Below are 16,911 nucleotides of genomic sequence, written 5' to 3'. Positions count from 1 at the left end.
TTGTGCAGAGTGGAGTTGAAGTATTTAAATATTCTTTGCTAATTTTTATAGATATAAATAAGTTAACTGGATATAACTGAAGGGACAGTTAAAGGACCGAGGGTGGTGGTTAGCTTGCTAGTTACTAATATTAGCCATATGTAGCTCAAATATTAACATAAAGGCACATCTAGGACTACAATCAGGGTTAAGTGAATATACTCAGAGCAGACCAGATGCTAAACGGTAAACTTTCTTTTTCATTTGGCGATGTGCTGTGTGTGTGTGTGTGTGTTGTGGGTGAGGCGGAGGTGGTGCGGGGTCATCCAAAGTGGTCCCTCAGGCTATGGCTCAATTACATGCTAATAACACAGTCAGGGGCAGCAGAGCCACAGTAAAAACATACATGTGCTAGCTTAAACACTATATTAGCTGCCGGATCCACCACTACGACGCTGATTTGATTCGCTATGAGCTTCAAATCAAGAGCTAATGCAAATGGCTTCCTGGCTTTTTCACGATCTTTAAAGTGACTGTTATACAATTGAGTGCATGTATTTCCTTCGGGTAGTTAATTACTAAATAAAATGCAATTAATTTAAATACGTCATATACGTCATATTTTAACCATCACGTTATTTTATGTTGATTCAAAGCAAGTTTAGAGGATCTGAATGTGACGTAAATGGTTATGTTCACTGATCGCTGGTTATTACGATGGAAAAATATAGGGGTTAAGGTAAGGTAGGGTCACATGTAGAAGCTCGGAGTAGAGTTGCTGCTCCTCCACGTCAACTCCTCAAAACAGCCATTGAAAACAAAAATATAGCAACTTCAACACCATTTTTGGATGCCAAGCTCAACCTTTCCTTGGAAATACCTCAGGTCCCTCAGGTATTGTGACACTCAACACACTTATTCCTTATGACATGTTTTCCAGCGCAGTGTTTAAATGATTCTAGTCGCTTAAAAGCAGATGGCAGAAGCAGCTTAAGAGTTCAGGTCCCACATAGTTCTTGGGTAAGGACCCTATAACAGTAAATATGTGTAATCCCTGAAAGCTTCTCTTGAACCGGGGCCCCTGAGTCATCCACCCTCACCACTCATTCATAAGGGCATATCATTTCCTGCGCTCACTCAACTTTTACTCAGACTTCTGTTGAACATTAGCTGCTATTGTCATCTGTTACCGCTACTACACTGTAAAATGAACTGTCACTGACTCACACCGTACAGGGAGTTCAAATACCCAAATTGCAAACTAAACCATTCATTCCAAATCAGGGTGATGACCTGGAAATGCAGGACTAAACCAAGACTATAAGGCAGAGGTAAAAATGGTCTAAACCAGTACTGAACTATGTCTAAACCATGCTTTAAAGATCTTGTTATAATATTGTTACCTCCTCAAAAATATACCTGGAGTCGTGTTTTGTTTCATTCACACATGTTTGAGCAACTTTTTATTATTAGTCTGTCTATATCTCCAAAGCTCAAAATGGTCAGTTCCACCTTGTGATGTCATGAAGTGGTAGTTTTGAAGTTACCTTTGACCTTTTTTTGACCTTTTTGACCTTTTTTTTAAGTAGAGACTGGCAATTCCAGGGCTGAAATCATCCAAATGATTCTAGTGATGGTGTAAGGAGTTTAAAAACACAGTGGAGCACTTCCTGTATTACCACATGACATCACAAGGTGGAACAGAGTGTTTTCAGTTTGAGAGAAGAACTCAGCCTAAATATGCAGGGTTTGTGTGTCAAGGTATGATTGGGAAGAGGAAACGACATTATAGCATAGATCAGAAAATAGCATAATATGTACCTTTTAACCAAAGTGCACTGTAATTTTTCTGGTAGAGAGTCCACCACTTGCTTGTTTCCATGGAGATGCTATTGCTCGCCTAGAATCTTCCACATTATGGCATTAAACCAATCTATCTCCATCACGACTAGATCAACATAGAGGTTAGATCTGTGGAGAGGCGATCAAGGTATTTCTTGATAATAAAAACATCTGTAACTGAATAAATGCAAGGTAGATACATTTAATGCCATACTGTGAAACATTCAAGCAAAGCAATAACATCTCATGGACACTCGCAGATGGTGGACCTGGAAAAGTTACATAGCGCAAGTTTAGTTTTGGACTGAAATGAGATGTGACACTAAAATTGTTCTAATTCAAGAACTTGAACTGCAGAGACTCCACCGTTTCCACCTAAAGAAGCTCCCGAGCTTTGAGACTTCTGAACAGGTAAGGCATTATGTGACTCGGACCATGAATGAATGAATGTAGAGATGCCTTGTTATTAGACCTCAGCGGAGGCTCAGTTAACTATATGCAGCTGGAGTCCATTTGTAAACTGACATGGGCTAGCACACATTAGCCACTGTAGAACAACACAGAGGCGAGCAGGAGTTAGCATAAACACAACCACATCCTTCTCCATGGAGATCAGTCAAGGGGCAGCAACCCAGAGCTCAGAATGGGACACTGGAAATGGACATGAATGTGTATATACTGTAAGTGAGTCATTCTTAACATCACACCAGTGTATCTGAAGAGGACCAAGTCTAAACCAGTTCTACATCATGGCTAAACTTGATCTAAACTAGGACTAAACAAGGTCTAAATAAAGGAACAAACCAGAGCTAACACAGGCCTAAACTATAATGAATGCGAGTGAAAAAAGTCAGGTCAACAGGACTCACTGCCTAAATTAGATGATTATTCACTCCAAATTGAAGATAACACTGTGCTATGGTCAACCCCTAACACAGATTGAAAAACACTCATGTCATTCATAAGACGAGGGAAGTGTCTATACTATGCAAATGAGAAATGATCAGCTCTGTTCATCCATGTTTTACAAATTAATTCATAGTTTATATAATCGACCTATTCCTACAGCTTATGTGCATGCCAGGAACTTAAATCATAATCTATCAAGCATTTTATGGTTAATACAGCAGCCACAGTAGTTCAGTATTTGTCCATTGATCCGAAAGTTGGTGGTCCAAATCCCTCTCTCGACATAAAACATCATTGTTTGAGTGGTCAGATCCACTGACCCACAGGTTGGCGGTGCGATTTTAGCTCTCACAGATGAATGTTGTTGTTGTGTCCTCGGGCAAGACACTGAACCCCCCCTAGTGTCTGTGTACACTGGTGTCTGAATGTGTGTGAATGAACATTTGTGCACAAAAAAAACCCTGACTGTCAAAAAACTGTAGGGCTATAGGTATGACTATGGCAAAGGCAATGGCAAAAATTGCAGTATTGTGTAGTATAAATTGTAGTTTTCTCAATTAATTATGTGAATGACAGCGGTACTGTATATTAGAGACCAATATTACCTCCAAATATTGATCTTGGATGAACTGTTTGAACCATTTCAGTGCGTGGCATTTCTCAATAATGACCCCATCAAAACCCACTATGACCCCTGTGAGTCTCCAGACCATCAGACCAGGTCAGTTGAGTAATGACCCACTTCATAAAAAACTCAAATGGTTCAAAACACATTTTTTTCCTAATAAAAACAGTCTAATTTACTTTCAAAGCGGCGCACGCCAAATACTGCAAACCTGCCCCTGTGCGTAAACACTCCACACGTGCGCTCTCCGTGTGTGCGTGCTGTCCTCGTAGCGCGCGTGTGTTGTTACCTGTGGCGACTCGCGGCACGCTGTCCGGTTTGGTAGCTTTGGACTCCGGTGTCGGTGTATCCCAGGCCCCAGCACACCCGGACGAACGTGAGGGCCAACAGGTAAAACAACGTCTCCATCCTCACGTGGACTCTCCGAGCTCTTCTCGAGTTAACTTTTCATGTGGTCCAAAACAAATGTATTCCAAAAACAGGTTTATAGTCCAGAAAAATCAGCAGCGAGGCAAAGGGAAATCCCGGTAGCGTTATGGCAAGTGCATGTCGTGCGTAAAAGCGCAGTGGAAGCGATGGGACGTGATGTGCGCGCTTCGAGGACTGTTACCAGAGTGAAGCAGGAGCTGGAAAGTTTTCTGTCAGAGTGAAAGAAGCCCATGCCCAAACAGGCCCCCTCGCGCGCGCGCCCCCTCCTCCTCCTCCTCCTCCTCCTCCTCCTCCTCCTCTGTGTGTGCGTAAACGTGCGTCTGTGTGTGTCGCTCTCAGCTAATTCAGCCCCATTCAAATGAAAGCTGGTTGGCACTGTAAGCTATTGTTGAGCTGCCAGAGTAATTTTAGCAAAAACACTGTCCAAAGTGCGTAAAACTTAAATGTCATTAAAAGTGGGGAGTTCCTTGTAAAAATATGTGAAACAAGAACAAAATGGAAAACAGGAAAAATATTGAAGGATTTGTTTTCATAATGATTAAGTTGAAAAATGAACAAAATGTAATGCTGCCTCCATTTTGACATGCACAGGATGTTTTGGAAGTCATAACCAAATATTAAGTCTGCCAAAACTGTGGATGCTATTTAGGAGGAAAGAGGATACAGGAAAATAAACCACAAGAGATAGAGAAGGAATGAATGTGAATGTAGACCCAAGTATGATACCTGAAACTGCTGCCCTCGGACATAACGACAGAAAAGTGTTCAGGTCCATCGTTAAAGGTGCATTATGTCATTTTTCTAGTGGAGGGCCCGCCACCTGCTCGTATTCGCAATATGGCATACATATCCAAACATATCCATCTTGCTTTTATTCAATTACAAAAAAAAAAAAAAAAAAAACAATACTGTGGATGGATCCAACATGGATCACCTCTCCCCAGATCTGACCTGTAGCTTGGCCTGGTAATGTCACTTGCTTGTCCCCATGGAGATAAATATGTTATTGCCTGTGACTCTAACAGTCACAGGCAAGGCAAGGAACGTTTATTTGTGTAGCACAATTTGTACACAAAGTAGTTCAAAGTGGTAGCAAGAACATTTCCATGGAGATAAGCAAACCCTGTGCCAGAAAAGTTACTCAATAGAAGTAAGTTCCATGTCATCTGTAAACCAGGTGTTGCGCTACATTAAAAGTCAAGACAAAACTACTTACAGCGCTCTTTACACAAGATTATGAAAAGTATTTGTTAATAATTTTAATTTATATAAACATTGAAAGTTCACAGCCACAATAGCAGAGAGACGTCGGTTACAGGAGAGGTTTAAAGGTTTAAAGTTTGGTTTTGTCAAATATGCACTCTTTTTTACAAGTATTTTGCTCACACGTGTTACTTTTACTGTACTTTCTCAGCGTGATTTCTCATATAATGTGCACTCTCTCTTATGTGGGCACATTACAGCACAACCTCTACGACTCCATCAAGTCACTGGCTCTAAATGCTCCCACCTGCTCAGCATTCAAGTTTTACCATAAAAATAAGGCTAGGATTTTTGATCATTTTGATGAGATTTGCCAAACTCTTTTATTTGCACATTTGCACATTGCACATTTCAAACACATACAGGAGCATGGGTGAGAACTATGAAATAGTTGGTGTTAAGCTGACCAGTTATAACCAGTTCAAATCAACAGATTTAGCTTCAACTGAAGTCTCTTGAATGGGAGGCCAAACATCATAATTTCTTCAAACTTAGAGGTGCGTTGCAGGTATGCCACCTGCTTTATATTTAATATTCCACATTATGCCATTATTGAGCAATTATTTCATGTGGTTATCTGGTTATTTATTTGAAGCATTGCACCTTTAGTTCAGTTGACAGATTTTTTGGTGATTTTGCTGTGGAGCACGACAAAATTGCTGAGGGATTACACGTACATTGAAATACAAAACATATTTTATATTTGTAACGTCAAATTTAAGCCTAAAACTTGTAATTGTAATTTTTATTCATTGTAAATTACTCATTCATCCTATTCAAAACCAAAGCAGTCCCATCACCTTCCTGTGCCCCATGTCTTGCACAAACATCCGCTGTGATAAGAACCAGGCATAATGACTATAATGGTTTAGAAATGGGGTCCCACCCGGATTCAGACGGAGAGCCAGGAACATGGTGTATTTATTTGCACATGTGATAGTGAAGGGACATTATCTCGGTGACGTAAACATGAGTGTGCCGATGCCGTTGAGGGTTCACATTATGGGGGTAAAATAGAAGTGCAATAATGGATGTTTATAAGGTTTCTTGGTTTGTGACACACTTCCAAAGAATTAACAACACTCCATCTGGGTTTCCCTGAAATTAAAGGTATACCACCTCATTATTTGGTTTTATAGTCTTCTACAATAACATTTTTATTAACTCCTTAAATACTGCACACATCTATATATCTTGGTTACATATTTTGGGGTTTGGGGAAAAATACCATTGGTCTTTGAAAGTGTTTGTTCAGCAAAAAAGCTCTATATTAAACTGATGCATTACATTGCATTAGTTGTATTGAACATTTTTGCACTTAAAGTAGTTTTACATTGCTTTAATTCACATGGTAAATTGCAAAAATAGACGCAGTTGCCCTGGGGCAGACTGATAAAGGAGTGACTGACAATTTGCAACCCCAGTTAATTAATGGTACACACTGTAACTTTCCTGGTGGTGGGTGCATCATTTCCTGGTCTCCATGGAGAAGTTATTGCTTTATGCTTCACTGCCATAATCCTAATCTGTCTTGCATTTATTTCATTACAGGCGATTTATTGTCCCTAAATACCTTGGAAAAACATGCATTCTACAGTGAACAGGTCACCTCTCCACAGATCTGACCTGTAACATGGCCAAGTGACAACACCTGCTTTTCTCCATGGAGAAAGATCAGTTTGATATAATGATACTTTCCAGAAAAGTTACATAGTGCACCTTTAACCATCACCAGTATCACCAATGACCCAGTGTCAGTAGCTGTGGTCTTCTTAGCACTGGAGCGTGTTATTACAGCTAATAATCAAAGAAGAAAGGCATTTGGTTGGAGAGAAAAAATAAAATGTATCCACTGAAAGAGTTACATTGTCCCACCCTGCGGGCGGGCTTGGTAGGGAGGCTCAGATCTGGTATTTCCTGGGCCTTCCTCAGGCACCTGTTGCTTCTCTGAGCCAGGAGGATCTTGTTGTTTTTTTAAATTTCCGGGATGACTGACCAGATTATTCGTCTTTTTTTGGACACCTCACACAGCTGATGCCATGTGAGTAAACTATTGCTTAGAACAAACCATGGAACATGTCTCTGGGCATTTATCAGTTTCCTGGTGCCTGATTTAAATTGTGAGTCTCCCTATGGCTCAAATGTTCTTCTCTATTATACACTTACATCAATGTCCAAATGTTAAAAACTGAAGTAATTACAAATATTGCCAGACAAAAGCTTTAAAGCAGACTTTTTAGAGCTTTTAACTGTTTAACTGTGTGTTAAAGTTGTTTTTCCTCACCATTTACTCATCTGAAGTTGTATTTGGAGTGACTCATTCATGTTTTAATATGAACATGATCTTTAATCTTTTATTTTCAAGATGCCATATTGCCGATCAACCCCTGTTTTCACTGCCACAAGCATACTCCCACTGCTCTGTACTTACTTCATTCTCCAAATTTTTTTTTTTTTTTAAATTGGTGATACATGCAGAATTCAGTAGTGAATCAAATGAAAAAACTCGCTAGCTTGATCTGCAGCAATCCATAGGAGGTCCCAACACTTTGTTGTGATGACGTTTACAGTTATTGAGCACTGTAGTTTTCTAAAGCAGAAGCCAGGAGACAGTTTCTTTTATTAAGCTGTTTCAGATGAATATTGTGATTTAAAATGAACAAATTATAACATAATGATCCACGGGTGTCAAAGACTATAGCTATACAGCAGACACAAGCACAATAGGTCTTCTTTAACACATTCTCAAGTTTTTTCATGCTAATCTGCACTCAAATGCAGGACAACACAAGATTACTCAAATGTGGATAAATCAATCACAATACAACTGTCAGTGACCTAATAATGGAGGAGAATCATTGGTTAAAAGGTCATGAAAGTCAAATTTGCATAATATGTCTTCTTTAAAATAATACAATCATAGTGTCAAAAGACATTATGATTCTATTTTTAACTTATTTTAGGCTACAGTTTTCCCTTAATCATAGAGACGTATTTTTTCCAACATAATTACAAAACAGAAAAAATTACTATTGCTTGCTCTGTTTTTATTTCTCCTGCCTCTCAAAGACACTGCACCGTTGAACCCATAACCAGGGCACAGAGCTTTTGCACTAGGGGCAGTCGCACAAACAGACTGCAGACAGATTAGGCTGAAGTGGCAGTAAAGAGCGGAGATACGTTTCAGAAGCTTGGCCCCTGCTGTGTTTGTAAAGTCTGGAAATTCATATGCTCGTTTAAGAGGAGAGTCTGGGTTTGCTTTAGACGGGCTGTATTTGCTGTACTTGGTGACACATGAATGAGGCCTGTCTACAACGGGACAGGTCGAGTAGTGTGCAGGAGCAGCAGAAGTAATATACAGTATATTGACTAAAGTTTATCATTTCAATACATATACATAGCTATAGAAGCAGTTTGTAGCATTTAAAGTGTGTATCACAGCTAGCAACTATTACTTTTGGTGAGATAGTACCTATTATAAGTATTTCAAGTTACAGTTTGTGAAGAATCATCGAAAAAAATGTTAAAAAATACAGGAAGTAGCGCTGAGTTCTAAAAAAGAAATCTCCCTGTGTCATCAATACATAACAAGGGGATTTTACACACAAAGAACTTTTCCCCAGAAAGTTGAAACAGTCATTTAACAAAGAAAAGGTGTATTTTATATGTCAAACTGAAGCCTAACGTTTGTGTAAATTAGACATATTTATGTTGCTAGGTAACAGTTATGGGATAATGTCCACTTACGTCACATCTGCCGCCCATGTCCAACCACAGAGTGAAATTGTGAGGTTCAACAACAAAAAAAAGACTTTTAGCAAGACTTAGGATGAAATATGTTAACTTTGTTCTAGCTTGAAACAAAACCATCATCATATAGGGCTGCCTTTACTCCTTTAACAACATTTATATTACTCACACCATATAGCAGTCCAACCAGAGCCTTGAATGAGAGTGACAGAATTACACTGTTTACCCTCCCCCCGAGAGCAGAGGGGTCTTTGAGCTTCACTGGAGCATGCTGCACTGACAGCCATTCTGACAGTCCCTCCACGGAGCCAAACAACAACTGGAGGTCTCCCGTAATAGTTAAACCAAACAACACACTGTGACCTGTACAAATGTGAAACACGGGCCAAACCTCCAAGAATGTCAACACTACAGCCAGAAAGCATCAGAAAGCACTCAAACACGGGAAGAGGCAGGTAATGTGGCTAAAATAGTACTCGAGTAAGAGTAAAATCACTTCAAAACAATATTATTCAAGTTCAAGAGTAACTTAAAGAGTAACTATCCAGACGTAACATTTGATTTATGATTTGACGTCAATGTAATTTGAAGGACAAAACATAAAATAATGAACAAAACATTGTATTTTTAAAGTATAGAACATTAAAAAAGTAAAAAAACATGTCTGAAGGAGCCGTGCAAGAAACACAAATGCTCAAATCATCTTGTCAACATAAAGCTTGTGTTACTTAGACTTACTCATAGTAGCAAGATTAACCACACTGTAAAATATATTACTCATATAGGTGTAAAAGTATGTTGTCTGAAAAGTACTCAGAGAAGTACAATTTTATGAAAAAGTCACGTAAATATAAGCGAGTACTACCCACCACCCAGGAGCACAAAGACATGAATGGGCCAGTGGAGTTAAAGAGTGCAGAGGAAGCAGAAAGGGGAGATGGGGTACATTTTGGACAATGGGGAAGGATACATTTTGGTTTCTGGGACCAAGACAAACAGTTGAGAAAGATGGTGTCCTGTTCTCTACATGTCACTGCAACAGAAAGCCTTGTTTGTTTAGTTGTGTACAAGCTAATCCTGCCTATTTATAATGGCAGAGATACAGCCCGGAGGAATGTTAATCTTTCAGGGCTTTGGTCAAGAGTCCAGTGGCCCCAGTCGACAAACGCTTCACACAAGAAAAGAGAGATTGACCCCGGAACCGCTCCAAACTCTAGTGCTTTAAAGAAGATGCAATTAATCCCAAACCACAGGGAAAAGGGAAAGAAAATGCTGTCCACTTGCATTTTTTCAAGACGACCTCATAGAGCAACCGCACAGACCGATGAAAGAGCCAGAGATTCTTGGGAAGTGAAGCGCACTGGGAGGAGAGAAAGAAGGGAGTTTTGACCTGAGGTGCGTAGGAGAAACTGTTAAAAGCCACAATATGTAACTTTTTAGCTGAAAATAGACTAAAAGCATGCGTTTTCATTTTTAGTTTGGTTGTATTGCACGGAAAAAGCATGCATCCTTACTGTGAGCCGGCTTGCATCTCCATAAACCCGACTTTATACTTGTTTTCATGGAGATGTTGTTCCTGTGGTTGATTTCATGTTGATTAATGAAGAAACAATTCCCGGATTTCCTTTGGACCTGTTGTGTTTTTAAAGGAACCAGCTAGTTTACTGTGCTCTTTAAGAACTAGTTTTTCAGGACATTTCCGTGACTTTTCAAACCATAGAGTCGTAATTAACAGCAGACAGTTTTAGGGCCCCATTTAGGAACATAATGTGTTGACCAGGGATCTGCTCTGTATGCTACTTATACTTTGGCAAAACATGCATTCCATAAAACATTTTGGGCACAATATCAAAATGTGTTTTAAAAAAGTCCGTGGCATGACTCCCCAGTTAAACCTCTTTTTCTCTGCAGTGTACACAATGTTACTTTTTACTTTTAGGTGGAGTCTGCTACCTGCTTGTGTCATAGAGTTGTTATTGTTTAGCCTTTTCTATCTTGTATTTATTCAGGGTGTTTTTAAACTTCAGATCTGACCTGTAACATGACGATGGATACGTTTATTACTGTGGAACATTCCTGGCAAATTTACATCCATCTCCATGACAAGAAGCAACCAGCTGTTGTAGTTTCTTGAACAGTTTAACTTTCTTTTGGATCCCATGCACTGACCAATGTAAACAACTCCTCCATCCTGTCCTATGGGTCAGCTTTGGGGCATCCTCCATGTGGGACCTACACAAAACATCACCCAAAGAAGACATTCAGGGAGGCATAAAAACACAAGTCTAAGCTACCACCCACCTACAACTGGGGTCAGCACAATTAGATGACCTGTCATTCGACCTCCTATGGTGTTAATGAAGCTGAAGCGTAAATTCAACTAAAGACGTAACCTGCTTTTTGTCACTTCTCTGTTGCTGTCAGACAATCACAGCCTGCTATTGGTACGTCTCAACCAATCACCTCTCTATCGATTAATAAAAAATACACTCTTTCTCTGCTTCACCTTTATGTCTAAGTTTCTCTCATCTCATTTTCACCACAGCAGCAGAACAGTTAACTACCTCAGCCTCTCCATCTCCTTCTATTGACCATCACCAGTGTCTGAGCTGTCAAACTAAACTATCAGTATCAGTATTATGATATAACCTCTTTTCCACTGGCATGGAGCAGGTCTGTTTGGAGCGGGTGTCACTGAGTTGTGTCTTAGTCCAGGGGCAGGGCTCTGCTACAGGAGACAGTAAAGTCACCTAAACATGACATTTTCTTAATAAATACAATTTTAAAAAGGCTGAAAAACATGGATTTCAGTGATAAATCAATAAAATTCAATAAAAAGATGTTTTTATTAATTCCAAGTTTGTGGTGCTGTGAGACGTAAACACAAAATTACTTCTGGTTTTTTGTCAGTTTTTCTGCATTTATTTCATGTCTCTGTGCCTCTACACAGCGAAAGATCAAGTCAACATTTGGTGAGAAAGTATTAGTTTATGTTTATATCTGCTTTTTGTCATCTTGAGTCTGCTCTCTCTAATGTCCACTCTCATTTCTTGTGTCGTCACACCTTAGCTAAAGTGATCTGTACCGCACTGGACCCCTCTGGGAGCTTGTACCCTCCAGTGTCAGACCCTCAAACGGGGCAGTAAGGTTCACTTTATACAGTGGAGACACTTGCAGCCCGTACCAATCCACTCTAAAGTGATCCTGTGGAAACGAAGCTTATGACACTTGAACCACTGAAAAACATCACTTTGTGCACCTTTAAATTATTGGCAATTCTCTGTTTTACTTTTCTGGTGGGGGTCCATCTGTCTCCAATTAAATGTTTTTTGCTTTCCTGGGAATGTTCCACAATATGGGATTACACCTATTTACATGGAGACAATTGAGCAGGTGACACCAAGCTATGTGTCAGATCTGTGGAGCGATGACCCTGCTGACGAAGAATGCATGTTTCTCGAGGTGGTTTTAAACAGCTGAATAAATGCAGGTTACATAACTTTAATGCCATAGTGTGGAACATTGCTACACCTGCAACTCATTCCTCACCAGCCTTACACTCTCACAGGCCTCTCTCACACAATAGCCCCTCTGTTTCTCACTTTGTTTATTTCCTCTTCACTTCTTCTGTTACCGTTGGACATCCAGGTCAAGCTCTGGGTGGTGAACCTTTTTTTTTTGTTGAGTTTTTCTGACGTCATGTAAACATTTTGAGGTATCCTGTCATCCGGTGCACGCAGCTCCTTCTCGGCTCCTTCTCTGTGGTATCTTCAACTTGAACATTATCATGGTTCAAGTCCAGAGGAAGGTTAAGTTGTGTGGGGTTTACAGGAACCGAGCGATGACAGAATTATTAATAGTTCAAATCATAAGAATGCGGTAAGGGTTTCTCGAAAATTGCGATACCATTCAGAGAATTATTTAAATAGAGTTTCTTTTCCTCATTTGTCAGAAGGAACAAAAAGAAAAAAAGTTTCTTCATTTTCATGCTAAAGGAACTATACCAAATATTTTTATGCGGTTGAATGAGATGATTTGCTCTGATTCCTCTTTTGGCCACTGAAAAGAAGACCTATTGTGCTTGTGTCTGCTGTATAGCTATAATCTATGACACCCGAATGTGTAATTATTTGCACATTTTAAATCATAATGTTCATCTAAAATGACCTTAAAAAAAAAAAAAAAAAAAAAAAAAAAAAAAAAGAAAGAAACATGTCCACTGACTCCGTTGCCCAATGGGATCTGATGGTTTCGTAAACATCATCGCAACAAAGAGTTGGCCCCTCCAGTGGATACCAGATCACGATAACAAGCAGTGGATTTGTTAAAAAAAAAATTACTAAAATGACTACAAAAAAACTGCCGAGTCCTGTGCCTATCACTGATTAAGAAAATAAAACTGGAAAACAAAGTAAGTACAGAGCAGTGGGCATATGATGGTAGCGGTGGAAATGGGGGCTGATCAGCAATATGGCGTTTTCAAAATAAGTGATTGCTCAAACATGCACGAATCACTCCAAATACATCTTCGGGTGAGTAAATGGTGAGGGGAAACTGCTATAACATAATTAAAAGCTCTAAAAGTCGATTTTGCAGAATAAGTCTCCTTTAAACTCTATCCCAGCCAAGTATCTGTATGTTATAAATAAGAAAAGTGTGGAATGAGTTTGAACAGCTTAAACTTAACTCTGTCAAAAATTTGAAAACTGTAAAAATGGATACAGTTTTTTAGAGTTAATAAATACTCCATTATAAAATCCAATTACTTCCACTTTCACTTTTTACTTTTCTCCTTCTGTATGTATTTTGAAGTGTTTTTTAATGAGCACAGCTGGTTTGATGTGTGAATGTCAAACCAGCTGTGCTCATTAAACATTATAACATAAAAAACATGTTATAATATCTGTGTAAAAAGTGAGTTTAACAATACTGATCCTTTACAGTAAAAATGAACACTGTTTAAAAGGTTTGGTTATGACTACTGTACAGTTTGAAATACAGATTACACTAGTTTTGTAATGGCATCGTGGCTGTTAAATCGTGTGCATAGAAGACTGAAGCTCCATTTCCCATGTAATTCTGCAACTGTTATGCATCCTTTTTGGCAACCACTGATTTCTGAAAAGGAAGTAATTTTGGGAGAGAATCTGGCCCAAAATGTGGCGGGTGTGACTGCGTCGATGTAAAACTGTCCAGATGAATTGCTTCCTTGAGATTTACCAAAAGGATGTGTGCCAAAGTACAAAAAAAATAAATCCTTTCTCACCACCTTTTTGCATTCTTTACTATAACCCCAGTTCATACTTTGGTGATAATTTTGTTTATATCACTATCTCACGGACCGCCAGGATGTCCATTTATTGTTCTATTGACTAATCTTTCAGACGTGGGGCCTGGACTATATCATAAACGTACAAGGTTACGATAGCCCCATTCAGACGTATAGCAAAACTGACAACATTTACAAAACACAGAGCGACTCAGTTCCTTAAATAGGGTCAATAGACACAGAAGAATGCACTACTATATTCTTAAACTTCTTTTGAGCCAAGCCAAAAAGTTCAAGGACTTAAAGTAAAGATGGAAAAGTTCCTTAAATAGTTAAAAAAAAGTGTTATCTGTAATTCTGCATGTAGCAATTTAAACGACAAATATTCATACGGAGAGGTGAGTGGAGGATCTTGCCCAAGGACACAACAAAAAACAGGACTATAGTTTACCAACTTCCAACAAAACTCCTACGACATTATAATAACAGATAAAAAAGTAATATGGGCTCATTAAATATGTCTCATGGGTTTGAGTGGGGTTTGAAGGCAACACAGAAATATCCTATTTTATTTTTGTTTGTTTGTCCTGTTCTAATAAAAGGCAAACTGTATGTAAATGTATTAGAGCCAAACGTAGGCTGGAGTGTTACAACTTTCTCTTGGTGAGATAAATCCAACAAGAAGCGTGCCGTTGCTCACATTAATTTCCTACCAGATTGTTTGGTTATTTCAGCTGTCAGCTTGCTCCCATTGAGGCCTAGTTACTGTATAACCCAAAGCTCATAAAGGCAGGACAAACATGCCATCCCCGAACAAATACCTCATAATGTGACCTCTAATAACTGCTGCTGGCACGGGCGCTTGATTTATGAGCTGGGCTGTCTCATTATGGAGTGCTGGGGGTCTGTTTAACGTCAGGTGTAGTGTCTCTGTCCTGGTTTGTCCTGGTGGGATGTGGAGGTGGTGGCTTGAAAAAATGATACAGCGATACATTTCTGCGGTATATATTGTGATTGACGACAATACTGAAGCCATGTAACAGTAGTAGCAGTAGTTTCACATAAAGTTTTTTTAAATGTACATAACATTTATGTTCACATAGTTTAGATAAAAATAGCACTACTTTTTTGTTGGACTGAAGCGTCTCTGAACTTAAACAAAAAGTAAAATGATTGTATTGTAATTATTATATGTGCACATTGTTCCATTGTAATGAGACTGCTCGGTGACTGAACCTGCAATAATGTCAAGTAAGTCAAATAAAGCTTTTACATCCCCTATATATTGAACAAAAAGTGGATATTAGTGATGTGCAATACTGTCTAAAGTAATTTTTTTATCTTTGTTTTGATGGGGTGGTGACAAAAGATCAAATTCTTTACAGTAAATGATCAAATTTTGTACAGTAAATGAGCTTCAGTGCATTTGAATACATTTATAATACATTCATTATCATAATACTTGTATTCATTGTATTACTTGGTATCTGATCAAAACCATCGCCCATCTCTAGTGGATATAGTAATTATTATGACAAGACTAATAGTGGGTGTGCAGGCCTCTCCATGGGGAGGAGCAGAGAGTCTGTGACAGGGCAGATCTCATTAGAAGCAGGCGGAGGGAGGACTGCTGAGCTGGGCATTCCACAGTGGCTCCACAGGAGAAGGACACGCACCAATTCTGTTCAGGAGGAATTAACCAGGGCAAGAAGAGGAGTAGAAGCCTCCCGTAGAGTTCGCACCATTACAAATCCTATTGCACCAGGGTTTTCAGGGCTAATCACAAATGATTTGAAACTGGTCATGTGCTCATTGCCAGACTTGAACCACTGAACCTGTAGTTTTTGGGTGCTTAGCAACTCCATCACTTTGAACCCTCCGAGTTTTCATTGGTAAAACTTGAATGCCCATAATATAAATATATGAATTTTTAACTACACAAAAACTAAACTAAAGTGTTTAAAGTCTCATTTGTCTCTTAAAAACATTTGACAGGGAAAATGTCTTCAGATACTGCTGTCACAAAACTAATAATGCAAACTTTATTACAGTAATAAACTTTTAGCACCAAGTAATGGCAGTTTATTTAATATTTTGTTGTCTTATAGCAATTCTGATATACAACTCAAAAACTATTCAGGCAAGATCTAGTTTAGTATCAATTATATTACTGGGTCTTGTTTTTATTTATTTTTTATTTTACTTTTTTGACAATCCTCCAGATGACTACCATTTTAAAAAGTTTGTTGTAATGGAAAACTCTTGAACGATGCCAAAATAGTTGCCTGGTAAATCCAGAATGATGTAAAAAATTATTTTTTTAAACGGATCAGTCTGGCGTGATCAGTTTATCAGATTTGTTTTTGTCAGTGACACAAAGAAGGAGCTCATTGGTCACCTATGAATTACAAGTAAAATCAAATTAACCTCATCTCACATTAACAGTTTAGTGCTTTATTGCTTCTCTCATTGATTCTAAGAAATCTACAATATATTTGGCTAATCCACCTGTCAATCACATCCATTTGAAAACAGAGAGATTAGCCGGTGACCAGACTCACATCTTTGTAAAGTACTGGAGAAGTGTGTATTCTGGATCCCAGGTAACAAAAACAGAATTATGTAAAATCAGATTTCAAATTCTGCTTATTTTCATAGAATTAATTGCCTTATAATTTTGAATTCAACTCCAAAACATTGTGTCGTTGCATCCATGTTTGAATAATCCTTTTTTCCAATCAATTTCTCAAGCCCTGGAACATTTTTCAACATGTAAACCCAGTCCAACGATAACAAACATTATAGGCAGCATTTAAGTACCTCTTCCAGCACACTTGTTTTATAG

General features: G+C 38.8%; 1 protein-coding gene across 1 annotated transcript in view; it reads right to left on the bottom strand.

Moving 5' to 3' along the window:
• emilin1a (elastin microfibril interfacer 1a) overlaps nt 1-3,955 on the bottom strand; it is a 48,877-nt gene extending 44,922 nt beyond the window's left edge. Inside the window, exon 1 of the mRNA XM_055232277.1 lies at nt 3,645-3,955. Within this exon, the coding sequence (XP_055088252.1) occupies nt 3,645-3,763 (119 nt within the window). The 5' untranslated portion in view covers nt 3,764-3,955. The remainder of the gene's footprint in view (nt 1-3,644) is intronic.
• Nucleotides 3,956-16,911: the final 12,956 nt, after the last annotated feature.

The sequence above is a fragment of the Periophthalmus magnuspinnatus genome, chromosome 24 (genome assembly GCF_009829125.3).
Source record: "Periophthalmus magnuspinnatus isolate fPerMag1 chromosome 24, fPerMag1.2.pri, whole genome shotgun sequence".
NCBI lineage: Eukaryota > Metazoa > Chordata > Actinopteri > Gobiiformes > Gobiidae > Periophthalmus > Periophthalmus magnuspinnatus.
Note: the sequence above shows the minus strand (reverse complement) of the source record. Positions and strands in the feature narration are given on the sequence as shown.